Genomic DNA, 24,481 nt, shown 5'->3' with positions numbered 1-24,481 from the left:
GTTCAAACCCAGTACTATATGCATGTATAATATATATTTATGAATGTATGTATTATATACATATATACCCCCACACGTCATCCTAACTTTTCCAATGATAGAATAGTTTCCAGATATTAACTGAAACCTAAAATGAGTCAATATTGTAGTTCACTGAATAGTAAATGTTCATAAGTACTTTTAATAAGACAGAACTGGAATGTAGTCCACCTTCTCTTTAAATTGAATGGAGGGGTATTTACTCATTGAAAAAATAAGTATGTACAAGGAGAGAAGTTTGAGCTACTTAATAGAACAAGCTATTTAAACCCAATTCAGAAGTATTCATATACAACTTATATGCTGAATAGAGATCAGTTTCTCTATTCATTGAGAGGATCTGGCAGGACATCTTAGAAAAATTTTGTCAATTTCCTTAGGTTGCAATACTGAATTGAAAGCAATATAAAAACTTTTGTGTATGTGTGCCAGTACAGAGACTTGAGCTGGGGGCCTGGGAGTTGTCCCTTAGCTTTTTCCCTCCAGGCTAGATTCCTACCACTTGAGCCAAGCTCTACTTTTGGCTTTTTGCAGGCTAATTGGAGCTGAGTCTTACACACTTTCCTGCTCGTGCTGGCTTCAACCCAGAATACTCAGGTCTCAGCCTCTTGAGTAGCTAGGTTACAGAAGTAAGCCATCAACACTGGGATGCAATATAAAACTTTTAAATGTACCCACACATCCTAGTAATGAGGATCTGATTTTCCTCTTACAACTACTAGTTCTAACCAAAAAGAGCTTCAGTGTATTTAACTCTCATTCTAACCTCACGGCAAGAATGGAACACCCACCACTAATCTCTGATAAATTAATACTGCTTGTGTTCTCAGTGGTCAGGCTCTAGGCAATCAATGCAGAAGCATACCTGATCATTCGCACTCTTCCTTGTGCGGCTCCTGGGATCTTGGGCATGCACTGTCAATGTCTCAATGGCAAACATCACTTGTACTAACTCAGAAGCATTTCTGAAAATCCAGGCAACATAGAAGTTACCACACGATAAGCCTTTCCACATACCCAAGGACATGCAGGAGACTGGCACCCACAGGGGCTCTGTGGAAAACCCATTATGAGGTTTTGTAGATTCTGACACATACCTGGCCCCATCAGGAGGCCTGGGAAACCGGGTCTGGCTGGCTACCAAGTAGGAAATGTTCCCATCTACCCCAAATGCTGTTTTTATTGACTGGAAAACAAATAAACAGGAGTACCTCAAGGAAGAAAAACTGAAACTATCTGAGACTTGATCAGGTTACTAGAGGTGGCTCAGCCCACCAGATAGGGCCTGATTTTCTAAAGCTCCTTTTCTCCTAGGCTGGGATTATAATAAGAAGAAAAGTCACTAGGAAACAAAAGACAAGAGAGAGAAAGGAGGAAGAAAGGAAGAGATGGGAAGGAAAGAAAGAGGGAAGAAGGGAGGGAGGGAGGGAAGGATTTTTGAGGTGCATACCTTCAAGCAATCAAAACATTAAAAAAACAAAAGCAATATTTTTTAAAGGGTCTAGCTAGAGGCATATGTTACATGTGGTCCTTGGAGCCCAATAAGTTCCCTTGCTCCTGTTCTCCTTTAGACTCCCAGCTGGGAAGTTTACAAAAAAATGAAGTAAATCATAAAGTCGGTATCTCTGCTTAGAACTTGGGAGGCCTTTCTTAACTTTCTGAAGGGGGAAAAAAAACCACTACACTATAACTGAACTTCCTGGCACCAGTGGCTCACACCTGTAACCCTAGACTCAAGAGGCTGAGATCTAAGGATTGTAGTTCAAAGCCAACACAGGCAGAAAGGTCTTATCTCCAAATAACCACCAGAAAAAGCCATTAGTGGAGCTGTGGCTCAAGTGGTAAGGTGCTAGCCTTGAGCACAAAAATTCAGGTTTTTTAGAAAAGATGCATCAAGATTTAAAACTGTATAAGGATGAGCAAGACAAATCATACAAAGAGTGAGAGAACGATTATTCTAGATGTGTTCTAGTTAAGCAGGATATATCAGTTGGACAGAAAATTTAATTTAGTTGCCCATAGTGTGTGGCTGTTTGTTTGTATTGACAGTTCTGGAAATCCAACAGTTCCTGCTGAGCAGGTAATTCTACCACTGCATCTATCCCATCTCCAGTTTTTCCTTGGACATTTTTTTTTTTTTTTTTTTTTTGCTCCAGTCCTGGGGCTTGAACACAGGGTCTGGGTGCTGTCCCTAAGCTTTACTTTGCTCAAGGCTAGTACCCTACCATTTGAAACGCACTTTCAGCTTTTTCTGAGTACTCTGTTGGAGTTAAGAGTCTTCCTTGCCTGAGCTGACTTTGAATCCTGGTCCTCAGATCACAGCTGCTTGAGTAGCTAGGATTATGGGGCCCATCTGCATGGAGCCTCCCAGGGCAGACCTTACAACAGGCATGAGCCTCCAGTGCCAAAGTGCACTGGTTACTTTTGTGATAAGGTCTAATTTCCACTTGAGTGCACCCTTGAGCAGTTATCCACCTATCTTTGGCTTCTTATTGTAGCCAAGATGACAGGTGTGAAGCATCATGCCCGGCTTTTTCCACTGAGATGGAGTCTCAGTGGACTTTTCTGCCTGGGATGGCCAGACATCCCAGTCTCAGTCCCCCATAACTGGGAGGACAGGTACATACCACCAGCACACAGGCATTGATATGCTTGGCTGACTCAAAATGTAGCCCTTCAAGTCTCAAAATCATAAGTAGTGAGGATTACTTACAGTCAAGAACCACTGGTAACCTGTCTGATTTTTTTTAACAATAAAAAATCATCTTTCCTTCCTAAAGAGCAGACAGTCCAAAGGGAGGCTAACATTCTCCAAGCTTCTCTCATGCTCAAGAAGAAACAACTAAAATAACTTTCCACTTTACATAATTCATATTATCTGGATCTTTAAGAAAAAAATGTTAAAAGGGCTACGGGAATGTGCATAATGCAAATAAATCAGGCACTGAATATCAATAAAAATTTTAAAACATCACTATTATCCACACATGGGAGGAGGAGGAGGTCAGAAGATTGTGATTTCAAAACCAGCTTGGGGTAAACAGTGAAATTCTCTTTCAAGAAAATAAAACTAACCAATGACGAAAGACTATTAATATACTATATTTGATTTGCATCAAAGTAACAGGATATTCTATAGGTAAAGTTGAAAGGTTTGCATGAAACCTGGCAAAAGAAAACTCATACAGAACAAATTACTCCACATCAGTACAGATTTGCTCGACATGAAATACAATATACAAATACACTACTAAATTTCTATAAGAAGTTCAAGTACCACTAGAAATGTTTGTGCTATTTTCCTAATGTAGTTTTTAAAAAGGTAGGGGCCAAAGATCTGAGGGTCTGATGCTTTGGGTTTTTAGTGGTGGAGAGAACCGATCCTGTCTGACATCAAAGTGACCACTACATTCTGCTGGAGAAAGACTTACTCATATTTGGGATAGTAAATGGCATATTTCTTAGAAAACCAATGATTTTTTAAAGAGGAGTAAGTGTATTTTCCTCATGTAGACCATGGCTAACCACAGTATGGCATAATTCTGGAGAAATCAGACCTCACCCAGTTACCAAAATAGCAAGAAGGATTCTTGCTGCTGGCAGAAGAGTGACAAGCATCTTTATTGATACTAAAAAAGTAGTGTTTGAAAATTTTCAGTTAGACACTTAAAAGTTAGCAGAGAAAGAAACAATGAAACTGTGTTGTTGTTGCTGCTTAAACTGTGTTTTGTTTTGTTTTTTTTGGTACTGGGGATCGAACCCAGGACGTTGCACTTGCTAGGCAAGTGCTTTGCCACTGAGCTACATCCCAGCCCTTAAACTGTGTTTTTATAACAGGTGAAATAACTGAAATCATCCTCCCAGAGTAAGAATAGAAAGAAGTAAAAAAGAAAAAGCTGAGAATACAAAGTTACCATGCATCCCTTTTCCAGGTACTCTGAACAACTGGGCCTTGGTTTTCTATTGCTCACAGGCATTGTGAAAACTCAGTAAGGGTTATAAAAGAATTCAATAATCTGTAATTGTCAGTATAGTTGTTTCATAAAGAATTCTGGCACTAGGCAACATTATGAATACTACTAATGTAAGGGACTCATTGCTTGTCAGGATTAATTCCAAATGAAGCAAGTATCTCTTTATCTGTTGATATCTTTTTTTTTTTTCCCCGCCAGTCCTGGGGCTGGAACTCAGGGCCTGAGCACTGTCCCTGGCTTCTTTTTGCTCAAGGCTAGCACTCTACCACTTGAGCCACAGCACAACTTCTGGCTTTTTTTTTTCTTCTGTAGATGTGGTGCTGAGGAATCAAACCCAGGGCTTCATGCATGCAAAAAGCAAGCACTCTACCACTAGGCCAGATTCCCAGCCCTCTGTTGACTTCTGATTACCTTAAACCCTAATATAGTTCCTCCAAGGATGGTCTTCTCAAATAATCTTTCCCTAAGTGTATCAGGGGACTTAATGTCTCATGTCTAACAAAGTAAGAACATGTAACCCAGTGACCGGGTCATAAGAGGCAAAGTGGTGTTACTCTCTCTTGCTTTCCTGGATTACTCACTTTGGGGGAAGCATGATGTCATGCTGAGAGCTTACAAGAGAAGCACACATTGTGAAGATCTTAAGCCTCCAGTCAACAACAGGAATGAGGCCCTAGGGGGTGATCCATCTCCCAGCCCCAGTTGACTAAAATTTCCTGAAAACATCCAGCTAAACTAATACCGCATTCCTGACTCTCAGAAAATGTGTGATTTAATAAATGTTTGTTGCTTTGGGTTAGTTTGTACACAACAGATCACAATACACATCACCTGATAGCATCATACTTTGCTACTTCCTTGGTTATGGATTACCTTCTCCAGTGGTATGTTCTTTAGATCATGTACTTTAGATCTACAGGATGAGACTCCCTAATCCAAGAATCACAGAAATCTGATACTTGGGAGATAAGAAATTTTTTGAGCATCAACATGGAGCCACAAGTAGAAAATTTTACACTTGTATGAAATTAATGAAAATACTGTATAAAACTTCCTTTTGGTTATATATAGTATCTGACACATAAAGAAATTTTGTGTTCCACCTTGGGTCCTAATCCCAAGGTCCCTAATTGTATATAGGCCAACAGTATGCCAAAATTTTAAAAAAGCAAAATCTGAAACATTTCCAAACATTTCAAATAAGGTATATTCAATTCATATGCTCATTCACACCTTACCTCTCATCTCAAACCAATGTATTATGAAATTTATGATCTTCAAGTAGGTTTTTCTTCTACAATTCCAAAATTTTAGTGGAATTAAAAGCTTTGCATAGTAATCATATAGAACTTTATAAATCTAAGAATTAACGTGTCATTACTGATTTATTTTGTAGGCTGATTTTTTTTTTTCTTTTTTGGTGCCATTCCTAGCGCTTTAACTCAGGGCTTCGGCAATGTCCCTGAGTTTTTTTGCTCAAGGCTCTACCAGTTGAGCCAAAGCTACACTTCTGGCTTTTGTTGGTTAAGATAACAGTCTCATGGACCTTCCTGCCCCAGCTGGCCTCAAACCACAATTCTCAGATCTCAGCCTCCTGAGGAGCTAGGATAACAGGCATGAGCCACCAGCACCTGGCATTTGGGGCTGACTTTAAACACCTGTCCTGTTTCTACCAAATCTAAACCTGTTTTCCAGTGCTTATTTTGTAGTTCTGTCCCATGACTCTTTGGCCCCCACCTTAAGGTTTAAATAGATTTCACACTTAAAATGCCCATAAAGAGATTTTATTCCACAGGCCAAAGATCCAGTCAAAAATTATGAAAAGCTATTATATACTATTATATATTAGCAAAAGAACAAAATCTTTCTACTGCTATTTTTCCCCGTAAGGTTTGAAAATAAAGAAGAAAAGTCAGAAGAAGGGAAGAAAAATAGGTAAATTATTAATGATGCTTTGCTATGGCTTCAGAAATTAATGAGCAACTATTTCAGGGCATTGAAAAAATAGCTGTAGAAATAAAAAAGAAAACCCAGCTTTCAAGAAACTTCAAGTCTGGGCTGGGGATATGGCCTAGTGGCAAGAGAGCTTGCCTCCTATACATGAGACCCTGGGTTCAATTCCCCAGCACCACATACACAGAAAACGGCCAGAAGTGGCGCTGTGGCTCAAGTGACAGAGTGCTAGCCTTGAGCAAAAGAAGCCAGGGACAGTGCTCAGGCCCTGAGTCCAAGCCCAAGACTGGCAAAAAAAAAAAAAAAAAAAAAAAAAAAAAGAAGAAACTTCAAGTCTTTAAGTTCATAAGACAAGCCAAAAAAATGGAGATAATTTTTATAGAGTCCTTTGGACCAAGCAAGGCCAAATTTCCAGTGTTTCACACTAGCATCTATCACTTCCCATAGATGCTTCATCCAAGACTTAGCCTTACCATTATGAAGTGACTATCAATAAAGGTATTTCACAGTTATGCATTAACATACAAAAAAAAGATACATTTTAAAAATGTAATTCCAACTGAAAAACTATCTTTAACTTAGGGGGGTGAGGGGGGTGTAGGTGGGTGTGTATGTGTGCATGCACGTACCAGTTCTGGGCTTCAACTTAGGGCCTGTGCTCTCCCCTTTACTGTTCAAGGCTAGTGCTCTACCATTGGAGCTACAGCTCCACTTCTGGCTTGTAGGCAGTTAATTGGAGGTAAGGGTCTCATGGACTTTCCTGCCCAGGCTGGCTTTGAACTGAGATCCTCAAATCTCAGCCCCCTGAGTAGATAGGATTGTGGGCATGAGCCAATGGCACTCAGCTAGTTTTTGTTTGTTTGTTTGGGGTTTTTCCCTCTTCAAAAAAAAAAAGGGGGGGGTCCTTAGGCAACTGGCAGTTTTCTTTAACTTGGCTTTAATGAATATTTACTGCAAAAGTAGAATCCATATGGCCTCCCATGTCTTCTTCTTAAAAGCAAGAAAGTACAACAGTAACCAAAACATTTTTCAAATATTTTTCAAAGCATCATTTTTCACCAATGAATTTTCCTACTGGTACCCTCTGCTTTTAAAACCATTTACCTTATACTAGACATTTTCAAAATAACTCAAGTTCTTCTTTTAAAACGTGTTTGCCAGACATACGAGAATCACACTTTCTTACGAAATGACTTAAAACCTTCTCTATAGTTGGCTTGATGTTAATTAGAAGGGGAACAATTTAGATTAATTTGGAAACATGGTCCTCCAATTATTTAAAAAATTGTTCTTTCTCATAAATCTGTATTTTGAAATACTATACACATAAACAGAAGACTCATATACATTCAGTGTATGTGCTGTTTGTATTTACAAAAGTATTTTAGAGTTGGGACCAGTGGCTCATGCTTATAATCCTAGTTACTCGGAAGACTGATATCTGAGGATCTGTCAGTCAGGGCAGACAAATTCCCAGGACTATTATCTCCAATTAATCAGCAATAGGCCAGAACTAGAGAAGTGGTTCAAGTGGCAGAGCACCAGCCTTGAGAGAAAAAAATAAAAAAGCAAGAGTACAAGGCCTTGAGTTCAAGCCCCAGTACCAGCGCATACATATATAAACACAAAGGTGGTTTCACAAAACAGAAATAAAATTATTACAATGTACCCAGGCACTGGTAATCCAGCTAGGCGTATACCTGTAATCTTAGCTATTCAGGAGACAGAGATATGAAGATCATTGTTTGAAGCAAGCCTGAACGGAAAAGCCCATGAGACTCTCAACTCCAATTAACTAGCTAAATGGCAGAAGTAAGAGTATGGTTCTTGATGGGAGGGGGAGAGGGGGAGAGAACTAATGAAAAGCCCCGGCCCTGAGTTCAAATTTCCAGTACTGGCACAAAAAGTTAAAAAAAGATAAAAATTTAGAGTACTTTATAATTCTACAAACCTAGATGGAGGATAGCTGCTTCAACAAAGATCTATTTTGAGCTTCCAAACAACTATCATCAGTAGACAAGAGATATGTGAGTTCATCCATTTGTCGAAACTTTTCCCTGCCATTCACAAATATACATGTGAGAGATGTTAAAGACAGTGGGGGCAGTGTCTCTACCATTTTGTAGGTAATACAGATTTTCATGTGGCAGAGAATGTGAACTGACAATCCTTAGGGTCAGACCTAATTCACAAATGTGTCTCTTTGGATCCTCCAAGTGTCTACCAAAATTCTTAACATGTTGCTACCCTTTAAAAGTTTGAAGATCTAACATGAAAAGCTCTAACTTCTGGTTTCTCTTGAAAAATCAGACTTGGGAACATGAATCCTACATTGCCCGAAGAGTAGCAATTGACTAGAGCTGAGTAATAGATGCCTCTCCTGTACTTCCTAGAAACCTTCTTGCCATCATGTCATTTCATCCACATGCACTGGCCCCTGAAGACAATGCTGTGATTCTTAAAACAACCTTACTGCAAAAGTTGTGTGTGTGATATGAAGTCACTGATCTTAGACAGTGTGCTTGAGAAGCTAGAAAGGTGCATAGCTCTGGTAGGCTCACTCCACAGCTTAGCTTCATCCATAGGACTCAGAAGCCAAATTCCAAGGTCTTTCAGGGCTCGCCAAAAGTCTTTGGCAATAGGGAAAGGAATCTAGAAGATAGTAATATATCTTTTTTCCTCCAGTCCTGGGGCTTGAACTCAGGGCTTGGGCACTGTCCCTAAACCTCTTTGTGCTCAAGGCTAGCACTCTACCACTTGAACCATACACAGTACCACTTCCAGCCTTTTCAAAAGTAGTTCATTGGAGGTAAGAGTCTCAAGGACTATCTCTTAGCGTCCTAAGTAGCTGGGATTATAAGCATGAGCCACAGAACCCACAGCTCAGTTCTGGCTTTTTTGCTGGTTAACTTAAGATAACTCAGAAATTTGTCTGCCCAAGCTGGTTTCAAACAGTTATCCTCATCTCAGCCTCCTGATTAGCTAGAATTATAGGTGTGAGCCACTGGTACCTGGCATGATATTAACCCAACCCAACCAGTTTAAAATGTTTTGAAGATCACCCCTGTGCTCCTAAGACCCCTAGGAGTTACAAGAGACAAAAGAGAGCTGCTCTGCTTAAAAAGGACATAGAAGGTAAGAAGGCCAACCAACTTGGAGCTCCTAAAGGAAAAACTTGTCTTCCTAGTGAGTGGGTTCTGTGTCACTGGGTTCTATGTTCATTTGTTTCTAAAGTGAAAGTTACAGATGATAGGCTACTCCACAGGAAGTAGATGAAAAGTAACGAAAGCAAGGGCTACACTTGCCTCAAGAAGGAAGTGTGGATCTATTATTGCCCAGCCTAATCAATGAAGTAGCTCACCCAGAATGACAGTGTAGTAGAGACATTTATAAACCTTTGTGGGTTTTCTTTTCAATGTAGTACACTTTTCTAAACCAAGTTCTAAACTGAACTCCAATATAGCAGTGAATGAATTTGTTTTGAGATTTTAAGGTGCGTGTAAAAAGTTGATTCCCCAGAACATACAGCCCCCCTTCCTTCCCATGGAATCAGCATCTCCTCAGAATGCTATGTTGATGTTAAAGGCAAGCCATGGAAAGAAAAGTTCTAACTTTGGCCTAGAATTAATTAATTAAGTTACTTACTTAAGGTCGTGGGGCTTGCACTCAGGGCCTAGGCACTGTCCCTGAGCTAGCACTCTACCACTTGAAGCCACAACGCCACTTCCGGTTTTCTGGTTAACTGGAGATAAAAAGTCTCAAGGACTTTTCTGCCTGGGCTGGCTTAAACCACCATCCTCAGATCTCAGCCTCTTGAGTAGCTAAGGCATGAGTCACCAGTAGGCTTAGGCCTAGAAATTTTTAAGGTTGGTATTCACACCTTGATCACCATCATTACATGTATACTAAAGCCACAAGTCAGTATTTTTCTGTACCAGTCCTGGGGCTTGACCTCAGGTTTAAGAGCTATCTCCACACTTTTGTTGTTGTTGTTGTTGTTGTTCAGAGACCTGAAATCAAACCCCATCCCTGACACTTTCCCTCATTGGCTAGTATTCTCCCAACTAAGCCACACCTCCAACGCGCCTAACTCTTTTTTGCTCAAGGCTAGCGCTCTACCAATTGAGCCACAGCTCTACTTCCAGCTTTTTTCTATGGTTAATTGGATGTTAGAGTCTTACAGATTTTCCTGCCTGGTCTGGCTTCAAACTGCAATTCTCAGATCTTGGTCTCCTGAGTAGCTAAGACTATAGGCATGAGCCACCAGCTCCTAACTCACATATCAATTTTAGTATCCAAATTATTATTGTGAATTCATTATTGAAATAGACACATATTGAAAGAGCACTAGTCATGGGCAAAACAGCTAAGTGGCAACAGCCAGGGCTTGAGTTCTCAAGCTCCAGTGTTGGCACCAACAAAAAAAAAAAAACAAAACAAAAAACCCTAACTAAATATGCAAAAAAATTAAGAACAAGCAGTTAACATTTAAAAATATTAAGCAAGTAGTATGCTGTTCTTCATTCCTTAAAAGGGAGAATAACCCCTATATTTTGAAATATCTGAGCTTAAAAATTGGTTTCTAAAGATGATTTCATCATCTTCAGTAGTGGCACAATACAGGGAGTTTAAAAAGTCTTAGTTTGGGCTGAGGATATGTCCTAGTGGCAAGAGTGCTTGCCTCGTATACATGAAGCCCTGGGTTCAATTCCTCAGCACCACATATACAGAAAACGGCCAGGAGTGGCGCTGTGGCTCAAGTGGTAGAGTGCTAGCTAGCCTTGAGCAAAAAGAAGACAGGGACAGTGCTCAGGCCCTGAGTCCAAGGCCCACGACTGGCCAAAAAAAAAAAGTCTTAGTTTACAAACTCAGTGTCCCTGACTTTCGGACATCACTATCAGTTAGAAGAGAAGGGAAAAGAGGCCAGCTGGATCCAGAAGAGAGGTCAGATGACTTACACGCCACAGAATTGTTTTCTATCTTTCAATGTTTTGTTTTATTTTTTAAAGATGTATTCCTTTTACAATGGAAAACATAATTGAACTTTAGGGAAAAAGAATAACCTACACTTTCAACACCAATGGAAATTCCTTCCCCTACTTTTCAACTACTTAAAAAAGTCTATAATGTGTGACCCCCACACTCACTGAAGCTTGTGTGTATGCTGTGCATTCCAAGGAAGCGTGTGCCACACAACCCATACATTCCAACCATTGAGTAAGCACACACACGCATCCTGGGCTGCCCCAGACCTCAGCCAACGAGGGAGCACCAGGGCTGGAGGCAGGCCTACACACAAGGTTAAGCACCCCAACTTTCCCAGCATCCCAAAGAAATTCAAAGGGAAGAAGTGGAGTTCACAGAGGGGGAAAAAAGGCAAAATCTCTGATGGGACAGACTATAATTTTTAAATGTCAAAGGACAGAACAAGTTGCTGGGTACCTGAATCAGATTTTCAGTGTTCCCCATCCTATCAGTGAAGACCAGGCCTTCCCACGAGCTCTGGAAGTAGAAAGTACCCCACAAGCTGCACCATGGGCTTCAGAGATGAAGTCTCTGATGCCTCTGTAGCTGCTCCCTCCCTGACATCCTCCTCTTCTCTCCTTTCCTCCTTGCTTTCTTAATAATTGAAGAGGGTAAACTGCCTTTTCTGTGTAAATCTTCTTTCATCATCTCTACATCTGATTCTCAAAGAGGCACAACACACTTTATTACAAAACACTGTGCAGAGAAGATGAAGAAAAGCATTCATGTGTTAAAATCAGAAAGATAAAGCAAAAAGTCTCTGTTAGACAAAAGTTTTTTTCAAAATATCCTCTACTTTGTGAACCAATAGGTTAGCCTGTCCACAGAACCACCACTCAGCATTTTTACTTCATTTTTCAAAGAAAGAGTAACAAGAAGACAGAATACTTAAAAATATATCTTCTGAAGAAAAAAAATGTATCTCCTAGATGATATTTCAAGCTTTCTTAAGACATTTACTGAGAAGGCATTTTTAACTTCACAATAAATTTCATATTATACTCTGCTCAAGCACTATCTCTTCTTATATATCTCATTTCATTAGTAAGTAAAGTCTCTTGTTACCAACACCCCCCAAAAAAACCAGTCATGAATGCAAAGAGATGATTAGGTATTGTGCTTTAAAAAATAATCTTTTGGGCTGGGAATGTGGCTTAGTGGTAGAGTGCTTGCTTAGCATGCATGAAGCCCTGGGTTCAATTCCTCAGCACCACAAAAACAGAAAAGGCCAGAAGTGGTGCTGTGGCTCAAGTGGTAGAGTGCTAGCCTTGAGCAAAAAGACGTCAGACAGTACTCAGGCCCTGAGTCCAAGCCCCAGGACTGTATATATATATATATATATATATATATACACATATATATACATATATGTGTATATATATATTCCTAGTCCCTGTGTTTCTTCATTTATCAGAAAGGTTTAATTTGCTAATGTTAAATGAGCTTGTTTATGAACTATAATTTCAATATTCTTGTATTTCCTCTCTAAATTACTGACATTTAAAAGAAGAGGAGAAAAAAAAAACAACAAAACAAAACAGGGAACCATGGCAAACTTTGTGTAACATTGCAGGTGCTAACCAAAAGAAGACTTAGGTGTTTTTCAGAAAAAAAAGAAAAGATTTTCTGCACTAACAGTATAAAACACAGACCATTCTCTCATATTAGACGTGTGGGTCTTTTTTTTGTCCTTTTAACCACAATCATTTTTAAACACCATTTTCCTTTTATATAGTTACAAATGCCTCTACTATAGAACTGCTTCCAGAGAGTTCCTTCAAATTGTGATTAGTATTACAATTGTTTTTCAATTACATTAAACTGACACTATCTGAATTCCAGAGTTCCTCATCTTTCTCAGAATATCTGCTGTATTTATAAGAATTTTGTTAGGTGCTGGGGATATGGCCTAGTGGCAAGAGTGCTTGCCTCTAATACATGAAACCCTGGGTTCGATTCCCCAGCACCACATATACAGAAAACTGCCAGAAGTGGCGCTGTGACTCAAGTGGCAGAGTGCTAGCCTTGAGCAAAAAGAAGCCAGGGACAGTGCTCAGGCCCTGAGTCCAAGGCCAGGACTGGCAAAAAAAAAAAAAAAAAAAATTGTTATTCTGAGTCAGAAGTAATATACAAAATTTCTCTATAACCTACAAACAAACTATCACAATTTTCTACTTTACTGCTAAGGTGCTGTTACTGGACTCAAAGTAGATGGACAATAAATATAATGTCATCACATCTTAGTTTTGGTCCATTGGAAGGAAGAGCTGTTTTGGAGTTTCAAGCTTTACAGCTGTGTCTGCAAAAGGGATTAAAAATAAAGATCTCTGCAGGCTGTTAGGTGGATAAAATCAAAGGCCTAGTCCAGTGCCTAGCACATAGCAGCTACTCACTAAGTATTTGGTTTCATTCTTTCACTTTCCCATATTCTGAGTCAGAATTTCAAGAGAAAAAAAAAAAGCCATATCCACTCTGGACTCAACTAACTCAAATAGATGTATTAGGAATTAGAAATAACTTCTCACCTACGTTTTTTCCTTGAAAATCCCTCCTGCCTTTCCACCACCCATCTACATGATAGCCCACCAAAATCAAAGGAGAGGAGGATAAATTAGGTGGAAATAAGGGTACTTCACATGCACAGGACTAGTTATTTAGGACATATTATTGAGCACTTCATTAATGAAGGACCCTTAGGACTGTGGTCCTTCTCCCTCATCTTCACACCATCCCCACAAAAGAGGGAAAATACCTCATTCTCTATAGAAAACGAAGCAGAGATGCAACCTCTGAGGCAGAACTGGGGAAAGCCCTGGCAGCTCCTTCCAAGGAAACAATTAAACCAAACCACAGTGCTGACCTCCTTGCAGTGGGCTGGCTGAGAGATGAGAAGTAAGAAGGCCTGGAGCTAGTTTATCATTCACCACATGGCTTGTCTTGACCAGCGCTACACTCACTGCCTACTCTCTGTGGCTCAGGTGTTGAGAGAAATGTCAGTCCTAGAAATGCTCTTTCACGGGCTGGGAATATGGCCTAGTGGTAAAGTGCTCACTTCTTATACATGAAGCCCTGGGTTCGATTCGTCAGCACCGCATATATAGAAAACGGCCAGAAGTGGCGCTGTGGCTCAAGTGGCAGAGTACTATCCTTGAGTAAAAAGAAGCCAGGGACAGTGGCTCAGGCCCTGAGTTCAAGGCCCTGGAGTGGCCAAAACAAAAAATAAAAATGTCCTTAAAAAAAAAAAAAAAAAGAAATGCTCTTTCATAACACAAAAAATACAATCACTGAAAACAAAACAGTGTGAACAACAAATACAACGTTCTTGGTTATATCCCCCCACTTCTGTCTATGGTAAGTATGGAGAGGGCAGAAAGTAATGTTGTTTTTTTATTTTTTAATATATATTTATATAAAACAAAATACAGTTCAGACTGAGGTAAGAGTCCATTTAGAATTGCATCACTCTTTGTGGTTGTTTTGTTTTGCTTTGTTTCAATCCTGGGGTTTGAAATTGGGGCCTTGTGCTTTCTAGAAAGTACCACCTGAGCCAATCCTCCAGACACCCCATCACTCCTGACCAGCATTCAAGGCTTACAGCCTTGAATGAAATGTGAGTAAAGTACAGTGGAGTGACAATCAGAAGATCTGGGCTCTGGGCTTGGGATAGAACTGAACAGTAGAGCATTTATCTAGAAGACCTGGGTGCTATCCCTATGACTTTTATTTAACTTGCATTAGGCAAATTACTCAATTGCTCTCAAGCTAAACTCCCTCATATGAGAAAATGATAGTACTAATTATCCTATCTTTTCTACAAAATTATTATTTGAAATAAAATAATCCATGGAAACAACTGGAAGAATCTTACTAGGATGATGCGGGAACATAAAAATAAATTTCCCTACAATAGTGTTAATATTGTTTACATAATAACCCATGGGATCACAAAACAGCCTTTTTGAATATATAAAACAAAATTATTTTTTTAACTTAAACTTCCCCAAGGTAAATTCATACTTTGGGATGTAAAAATTACATGCCAACAAGAAAAACTTCAAATAACATTCAAAACTGCAACAGACCCATGTAAATTTTTTTTCTGATAACTAGTTGCAACATTGTTTACAATACAGGTGAATATAGAATATCTAAACGATGTACCTGAACTCTTAATTTTCATTTATTGGGTTGATTTAAAACCTACTTTAACAGATCAGAAAAATACAAATTAAGTGTTTACATTTTCAGAAATGAAGAAATAATTAGAAAACCTAGAAACAAACAAACAAAATATAGCACAATTCGCAAACTTAGCCAGGACTGGTGTTGTACATATGTAATCCCAGCCCTCAAGAGGCTGAGGCAAGAAGATGATCACAAGTGTGAGACCAGCCTGGGCTACAAAACAAGAACTCAGATAGAAGAGAAGAGGAGAGAGAGAAAAAAAAGAGAGAGAAGGGGGCGAGGGGAAGGGAGGGGAGGGAAGGAACAGTGATATAAAAGAGAGTGAGAAAAAGAGAGAAGAAAGAGAAAAAGAATGTAAAGCCATTATTCAGTGGGAAAAAAATCAGATTGGGAAGGTGATGTACAGCTACTAGCTTCTGGGCATATGGACAGCTTTTGAACTTGATCACCTCCCATTAACGCAAAAGCATACATTTTCACTGGTCTATGTATTCAGCCTCAATACGGTATCAAACTCTAAACCAAAGTAAAGGCACAGTTATAGTATACTCCCCTCCTCCCTTGCAACAGAATGTAAAGTTTTATGCAAAAGAAAATAATTTCTCTTCGCTATTTTATGGTGAGACCAGACTAAAATCTATAATCAAAACAGGAAAAGTAAAACCTTAAAAATAATGCTGTGAGCACTCTGCAATTTTGCTGCCCAAAATAGAACCCATATACAGTCCATGCCACCAAATGAAAATTATAAGTTTGTAAGCATCAAGTCAAATTATAAAGTAAAAGATTTAAAAATCATTTAATGGTAATAAATGGGAGGAAAACCATATCTCTATTTGTAGGTACTTGTTTACTTCTGTTTAGTGATATTATTCTGAATAAGTCCTCAAACTAATTTGAACTTGAGGCTAAATGTAGATAAAACTTGACTAATAAATTATTTGAGCATGGTATGGTCAACATAACCTCCCATCCCTCAAATAGAGAAGTTAGTCATAGCTTTTGAGATACTATGCTTTTGAGTAAAAGTTTTAGACAGTAATTTTTTAAAAAAGTGTTGCTGAGCACAAATGGCTCATAATCCCATAATCCTAACTAGGATTACATCCTAACTATTTAGGAGGATGAGATGGGAGGATCACAATTTGAAGCAAGCCCAAGCAGGAAAGTCTATGAGACTTCCATCTCCAACTACCTTTTTGAAAAAGCCAGAAGAGGAGCTGTGTTTCAAGTAGTAGAGCACTACCTTTGAACACAAAAGATCACAGGGAACAGCATACACACAAAAAATAATAAATTCTGTTTAGCCAAGCCTATTAGTCTCTAATACCAAGAAAAGAAGCAAGTAATATTTCTATGTTGTTTAAGCACATAATTTTAAATACTTTTTTGAAATTCATAATACAACTTTTTAATAGCTTCCACCAAATAAATCATTTCAGAACTGTTGCTTCTAATAAGATAAATCTTGTTAAACAAAGTAACTATACAAATAAAATATATAACAATATAATTTCTATATAAAAATGAATAAAGCTAAAGTTTCATAAATAAAAAAAAATAGTTTGTAAAATGAGCATGGCTGAGAAGCTAAGGCAGAAGAATCAAAAGTTTGAGGCCAGCCTGGGAAACACAGGAAGACCCTGTTGAAAAAGGTGGGGGCGGGGGAGAGCAAAGAGAAGAGAGAAGGGGAGAAGAAGAAGGAGAAGGAGAAGAGAAGACAAGAGGTTACAGGTTATAAAATCCTTAACAAAAATCACTCTTGAGAGAGAATACCAAGCTAATAAGGAAAGAAGAAATTTTTACATTGAATAGTTCTTGCAATGCCATGTGCAATAAAACAAATAAGCAAGCAAAAACAGTACATGTGTCCGTGCTTCAACTTCCACAATAAGGTTAACAATCCACAAGAACATCACCCAGGGAAAATACCATTACATTTGATTCCTTTACAGGCTTCAATTGCCTAGCAGTTTTCATTACCCTGGTCTGGACTGAAACTCAGAGAAACTGTTGCTCAATTAAAGATCTCCTCCTATTCTCTCTTGATACCATCTGTCTGAAACTACTGTCCCTCACAAAATACACACGTTTGTACACACCCCACTGAATCAGAGATGACACACTTAGTTCAATAATATCCTCTAACAACTCTGACAAATTGCTCATCTACTTTTCGGAGTTTCATTAGAAGACTTGCAAGTTTAAAGTATCAAACATGTATACATAGTTCTTAGAGAAATTTATGTTTCACAGCTTTCGTACTTTCAGTAAATGTGCCCAGGTTACTATCCTTTTTATATACAATTAAATATCAATATGATTCCCTAACTACACATACACAAACCTGTTTACTCAAAGTAATAGTAAAATGCTAATTTTGAAATGTCATTAGTTCTCAATCTTCTAATCTCTTTTTTAAAATGGTTGAAGTTAAAAGCATTTCTTAAAATATACAGTATTGTGCTTTAGACCACTACGTATGAAAGGCTTACTTTTTAATATTACTAACCTTTCCTTAACATCTATTAAATTCTAATCTTGTTTTAACATAAAATAAAACTCTTAGACCATCTCTTACTGGTCATATTAACTATAACCACAAGGAAAGATTATAATTAATTATGATTATTAGTGAAAAGTACAATTTAGGAAATGTACTGCATATCAAGAATTATCTTTTAGAATTGAAATTTAGGTGTTTGGTTATTATATTCCTCCATAAATTGTCCATCTACAATTTAAAATTAGTATCTGTTAGATGAACTGAAAAATCAAGCAAATAAGATCTATTTTGATTTGTAGATCTTATTACTTTTCAATGCTTAACTAAACGAGGCTTTTTAAAAAATTAAATAAATTTTTAAAAAACAAGGCTAAAATTTTAAACCTTCATCATTACCCAAACTATTAAGTTTTTTTCCTTTTAACCATAATACTTAATTCTTAGACGTCACAAAAGTGTGTACTCTCTAGAATATGAAATTTTAACCTTTTTAAAAATAGAAAACATTCGACCTTAAAGCAAAATAAACAGTACCCTTAATGATGATTATATTTCCTCTTTAATAAATGTGATAAATACTATACTAATATATATTATACTCACACATTGCAGATGTAAAATTAAATCTAGGGATTAATTCAACAAATTCTTGAGATAGGGGGCTATCATACGATTTTAACATAATAAAGTCTTTTCTGTTTCTAAAACTTGATGCAGCAAAAGTCTTTGTTGTAAGGAGGGCTTGAGGTTGGGTAGGTTTTTTTTTTTTGTATTTAATTCATCTATACACAATGTAGTACATACAAGCAAAATACAATTGGGATACTGTTTTCTTTAACATTCCTATAGGAGACCAAATTCATTTGCATTAGAGACAGCACAGTTACTGATTTTTAACTCATGAAAGACAAATTCATAGCTTTTTCCCTACACTATCTCCTAGTATTCGCACCATGTCAGTGGAGCATACACCAGTGTCGCTTAGTTACTTCCTACAAGTGGGCAGAAATTACATTTTTCAAAGTTTTGTTTCTCACAGAATCATTCAACTTTACTTTCAAAAGCACATTCAAGTTAGCATGTCTTAATTCAAAACAACTGATGGGATATGTGTGTGCCTCTATGTGTATATGTATGTATATGTGACTTTTTAAACTTTAACCAACACTCAAAATGAACTTCTATCACAGGAGCTATGACAACTTCTATCAGTATTTTTAAAACTACCAAAACTTTCCTCTTTTATTAATAGACCTTTGGTCCATCTACATTACCAAGATATATAAATAATGAAAAAACACAAAGATTTTTGTTCAGTAAACTGAATCCAACTTAAAAAGAAAAATTGATGCTTTGTGCATGATTAACATTACAATGATTTGCATTTAAGAATGAAGCACGTGTGGCAAAAAGAAAAGAATTTTCTGAGTAACTCTGAGAAAATAGTGGTATCTGGTCTGTCTGCTGGAAAACAAAAAATGATATGTAACAAAAGACTCCATTGGTAAACTAATAGCATGCCAATAATTTCATACATTAAGATTAAAACCTCTCTTCAAAATATCATTGGCTTTAAAAGTCCTTTTGGGCTATTAATGCTGCTTCTTGAGAAATCAAAGAAACAAAGAAATAAAGAAAATTAGTACTCAATTGTTGAATCATTTTTTAAGTAAGCAGGCAATAAGGATGAATTGTGTTCTTCCCATTTTCACTCCAACTAACACTCAAACCACATATAGAAGTGACCTAACAATTACAAATTTACTTATAACTTGTTAATTTGCATAGAAATGCACCAAGAGAACAATAAAATATACATAAAAGCTTTGGTTTGAAGTGTCACAGTAGCCTGGTTTTTGAAAGCCACCAGCCACCAGTTCATGAGAATGTACAGCTGCCTCATCCCACAAATCACTAGTCATAGCCTGCAATACAAGTAGCAAACTTCTGCATTTTAAACTAATAAAGGAAAGGAAAAAAGCTTAAAACCATCCAATCAGAAATGATGCAACCCCCACACAGCAGCAGCTTATGCATACATTTGGTATGTTAGCCATCTTCAAATGCAGTGAATCATACTCAGTGCATTTTCAGCTGCCTCCTGGGTATTTCATATCACCAACATGTTCAAAGAATCCATGTGCTAAGAGCACTGGGTAAGTCCTAGATTGCTCTCTACTTAATCTATACTAAGAACTTGGGACATGACTAATTCTGAACCCATATTAGCAGAACAAAATTATTTCAGTGACATGCAAGATAACAGCAAATAATGTCTTCATTTTGAAAGAAAAAATGCTAAAAAAAAAAAAAAAAAACAGGTTTGCTGAGTTGTAGTTGAGGTTAATGACTTGAAATAAACTACTTATTTCACTTGTATTGAAAACAATGTACAATGCATCATAAAACAATGGGATGCAAGCTACCCAAAGTTAAAATTCTAGTGATTTGCACTAATTACAACACTCAAAGAATTCACAACAGTTAGGGAGTCAATCGAAGCTGATAATAGAAATACAATACACTACATACTCAGGATGGTTCTTTCAAACGTTATTAACACTATTCACTATGTTCATCAAATTTTCATGTACTGTGGGATAAGCAACTTAACTTTAAATAAAGACTCAGTATAGCAGAAATATCAAGTAAGAAATAGTGGTAGAAAAGTATACAAAGATACTTTTTGAAAACTAGTGATCTACTGCAGATAATACTAAAGAAAAATATAAAAATTTGGAATAGTTACTAAAACCCAGTTGCATATTGTATCTTTTACAATATAAGGAAGAACTAGTTTAACAGGACACAGGAAACTGCAAATCATAACTCTCATCTCTTTTTTTAATAAAGATACTAATTTTCTGATAGGTCACAAACTCATTTGCAAAAAAAGATGTTGTTATTTAGTTAAGATGTATGTAGAAATGTGCAACATTTAAAAAAATCTCTTCAACATATCTCAGCATTTACAAAAGTAAGGTAACTCGTTTTAAAATCTATTCAATCCTGAAAAAGCAGGGAAGTGACTACCCCATGACCATCAAGGTAGTAACTTCATTTTGGATCTTCACCATTAGCTGTTTCAAGAGTAATAGTGAAGAAATATAGGTGAATGGGATATAAACTAAGCTGGGATACACGGAAGAAAGAGTTTAGAATGAGTATTAAGGAACCCAAATTTAAAGTCCACATTAAACTTTAAACAAAGATGCTGGCCCTTCCTCTTTCCTTAGATAACTCTCAAGTTAGCAAATCACTGTGGAGAGATCCTACCCCCACAAAACTTGTTCCTCCTTTATTAAAGATAATACACTTAAATATGGCTATAGATCTCACCGTGCGCTTATTGAACCAACTTTTTTTAAGCAACAACATTATGTTCAGCAGCAATTCTCAGTTGTCTCAGTGACTGTCCATCCACCATAAACAATTTAAGAATGCTACGCAAAAATATTGACCCCTTACTGATTTTATTATTCCATATTAAACTATCCAAAAAAGAATTCAATAGCGTAGTTTAGCTAAGCAATTCAGCTGACACAGTAAATATTTACTTTTAACATCTCACAGGAAGTCTTGACAAGCATTTGTTGCCATTGTACTGGGGTAGTGATGGGAGTGGGAAGCAGAGGGTGGGAGGCAACTTTTGATAAACAAGTTAACTAGTCCCAGAGAACTGAACCTAGTAGCTAGTGTTCTCCATCCATCAACCCCCCCCCCCCATTAAATACCAGATATTTTCCAGGCACAGTAAACACCTTATGTAATGAAAGTAAAAATATAATAAATAAATAAATAAATAAATAAGTGTAACTTTCTATGCTATGTATCTCCACTAAGAAGACAAACGAAAATCCTTTACAAAACTAAGGACATGTTGTTTTTTAAAAAAAACTGGTTTTTATTTATACGTAATCCCAACAGCAAAAAAAAAAAAAAAATCTAAGCAAAGTATATTTACCTTAGCTTTTTAGAGACTGAGTAATCAACTTCCATGATTTTCCCATGCAATTCCACTTTACCTTTAAAAACATAAATTTAAAGCACTCAGAACCTTCCAGAGACCAAACACTCCGGGGTCTAGGAGGGGCCGGCACACCACTCTTTTTAAGTTTGGGATCTGCCTTCGGGCGCCCTCCAGGGGTCTCCCACCCAGCTCCAGCCCAGCGAACTTAGTACCCAGGTGGGCTTCTTGACTCGGGACCCGAAGGGAAGAGTGCGAGCTCGGTTCCGACCCCAGGTAAAGCTGTGGGTGGCATTACCGGAAAAACAAATTCAATAAAGAGCGGCGCCAATTTGAAAGGATGAGCTCATTTGAAACTCACGCTGTAAGGCTGGCGCGTCCCCGTTCCTGAGCCGGCCCCCACCTCTCCATTCCGAAACCCCGGGACGCAGAGGCTCCACCATGTGCGACCCCCCTACCCGCCCTTCCCGGTGGCCCCCGAAAGGACGCGCTGAAGCCCCCTGGGTGTGCAGCCGCGAAAAGCCCCGGCCCGCTCAGGGTGTCACCTTGGCCTGGCCGCCGCCCCGCCCCCACCCCCACGCGCTCCTGGGGAAGGGGCTCCGGCGGCTCAGGGCCGGGGGCCTGGGGCCCGGGTCTGAGCGCGGCTCCGCGCGGAGCGTGTGCGGGAGGGAGAGCTGAGGAGAGCGCGCGCGCGCCAGCGAGTATGTGTGTGTGTCGCTCTCCGACTCCCGTCTGGGCTCCGGCGCGCTCGCGGGCCCCCCGGTCTTCTCTTTCCCGGTTCTCAGCCCGGGCCCCCACCGAGTTGAGACCGGGCACCTCGTAAAAAGGTGCTTCTGGCCGAGCGGGAGGCAGGGGGACGGGCGGCGGAAAGCCCCCAGCCCCGAGTTCTTCTTAATAAAATCGGACAAAAAATTCAGGGAAAAATAGGAGCGCTTGCGAGCCCAGCGAGAGGACTGAGCTTCGGGAGACGAGCGAGGGAGATGTGCGGGCGTGCGGCGGCTGGGTTGGGGGAGCCCCGAGACTTCGAAGGGGCCATCAAGGTGAAACCGAGGGGTGTCGAAAGGGGGAGAGCAAGGTGAGGAGGGGGCTCGAAATCAGAGTGCGGCTCAGGGAACGCTGCAAGGAGAGAGGTTCTGGGCACGAGGCATGGGAAGGAAAGTCCGGCCAGGGAAGGAGGAGATGCCGGATTTGGGGGTTCTCTGGCAAGGAGGGTAACGGGAAGGTCAGGGAACTGTGGAGGGGGCCACAGGACTGTACAAGGGTGGGGGCAGGGACCTCTGGGGAGCTGTTCGGAGCACTGGGAGTGCTCCCAAAGAGCAAGCGAGCCCCGAGGACCCTCGGAGGGACGCGGGAGGTGCCCCAGAGGTGCGGCCCGGAGGGCGAGGGGTGAGCCCCAGGCTGCGGGGGGAGGGGAGCGGGCCGTCCCGGGAGCGGGCTGGCGGCGAGAGTTGAGTTGGTGGTGGAAGTGAGCGTGCGGGCTTGGGAGCCCCCGCCGGGCGCCGCCCGCAGGGCTCGGCCTCCCGAGCGGGCTCCGTCCCGGCTAGAACGGGACAGACGAGGGGAAAAAGGGCAGCGCGGAATACTCACCCGAGAGGGTCTCGATGGCGCGGATGGCCCAGTTCTGGTCGGGGTAGTCCACGAAGGCGTAGCCAGACTTGAGCAGGACCTGTCCCGCCAGGGGCAGCTTCCTGTCCCCAAAGAGCTGCCGGAGGTCGTCGGCGGTGACGGCGGGGCTCAGGTTCCCGATGTAAAGCTTGTTCATCATCCGTCTCTTCCCCGAGAGCCCGCGGCTCCCCGGCCCGGTACCCGACGCTCCTCGCCTCCTCCGCGGCCCTCGTCTCTCCTCCTCCGCCGCCGCCCCCCCACCCCGCCCTCCGCCCGCCCGCCACCCACCCCCACCCTCACCCTCAGCCTGGCTCCCCCCACTGCGGCCCGCCCGGCCCGCCCGGGGGCAGAGGCGGAGGCGGGGACTCGGCGCGGCTGCCTCCTCGGGGCAGAGTCCCGGGCCGGGCGGCGGCGGCGTGCGGACAAAGCGCTCACTCTGCCTCTCTCTTTCTCCCTCTCCTGGTGGTGGCGGGAGGAGGAGCAGCGGCGGGCGGCGGCCGCGCACCCCGCGTTTGTCTGTGAGAGAGTTTGGACGGGCGTGTGCGCTGCCGAGAGTGAGCGAGCGCCCCCTCCCCGCGCCCCCCGGGCGCTCCGAACGCACCGTGCGGCTCGTCGGGCTCCCGCCTCTCACCCGGCGGGCGGAAGCGGTTATCGGCCCAGGGTTAGGGCTCAAGGCTCCGTAACCCCCAGCGGGCGCGGCGGCGAGGCTGGGCGGGCGGCTGTGTGCGGGTGGGAGCGCGCGAGAGGGCGCGGGGCGGCGGCGAGCCGCCGGCGGCGTGGGAGGCTGAGGACTGCGCGCGGGCGTGGAGAGGGGTGTGCGCCAGGTGGGCCGGATGTGGTGCGCGCGGCCGGGGCCCGCGGGAAGGTGTATCGGGGAGGTGAGCGGCGAGGGCAGGCGAGGAGACAACTTTGGCGGCGAGTTGGGAGACTCACTCCTTGCGCGTGCCCGGGCGGTGCGCTCGTCTCGGGACCCGCTCCCCGCGCGCCTGTTCCCGTAGAACGCGCGGTGCGCGTTGTCAAAGGACGGAACCGGAATTGGACACCCAGAACCACGCGAGTCCTTCGGCGACACCCCCTTCCCGTGCCCTGGGGAATTGTTCTTGGTCCCGGGCCTCAGTTTCCCGCCCGGTAAGTGGAAGCGGAGAAGTCACACTCTCCTCCGCCTGGACCCCGGGCGCTCGGAATCCCGCGGCGGACACCCGGCTGGCGCGGGTGGATGCTTCATTC

The 24,481-nt window shown here is 41.0% G+C and overlaps 1 protein-coding gene across 1 annotated transcript in view; it reads right to left on the bottom strand.

The window, feature by feature from the left end:
* Igf2bp2 (insulin like growth factor 2 mRNA binding protein 2) overlaps positions 1-23,490 on the bottom strand; it is a 152,996-nt gene extending 129,506 nt beyond the window's left edge. The window contains exons 1-2 of the mRNA XM_048347006.1: positions 23,237-23,490; positions 21,647-21,707 (exon numbers count right to left, since the gene is read on the bottom strand). Of these exons, the coding sequence (XP_048202963.1) occupies positions 21,647-21,707; positions 23,237-23,414 (239 nt within the window). The 5' untranslated portion in view covers positions 23,415-23,490. The remainder of the gene's footprint in view (positions 1-21,646; positions 21,708-23,236) is intronic.
* Positions 23,491-24,481: the final 991 nt, after the last annotated feature.

This window comes from Perognathus longimembris, chromosome 5 (assembly GCF_023159225.1).
Source record: "Perognathus longimembris pacificus isolate PPM17 chromosome 5, ASM2315922v1, whole genome shotgun sequence".
Taxonomy (NCBI): domain Eukaryota; kingdom Metazoa; phylum Chordata; class Mammalia; order Rodentia; family Heteromyidae; genus Perognathus; species Perognathus longimembris.
The sequence above is the reverse complement of the archived record's forward strand: the minus strand, read 5'-3'. Positions and strand labels throughout refer to the sequence as shown.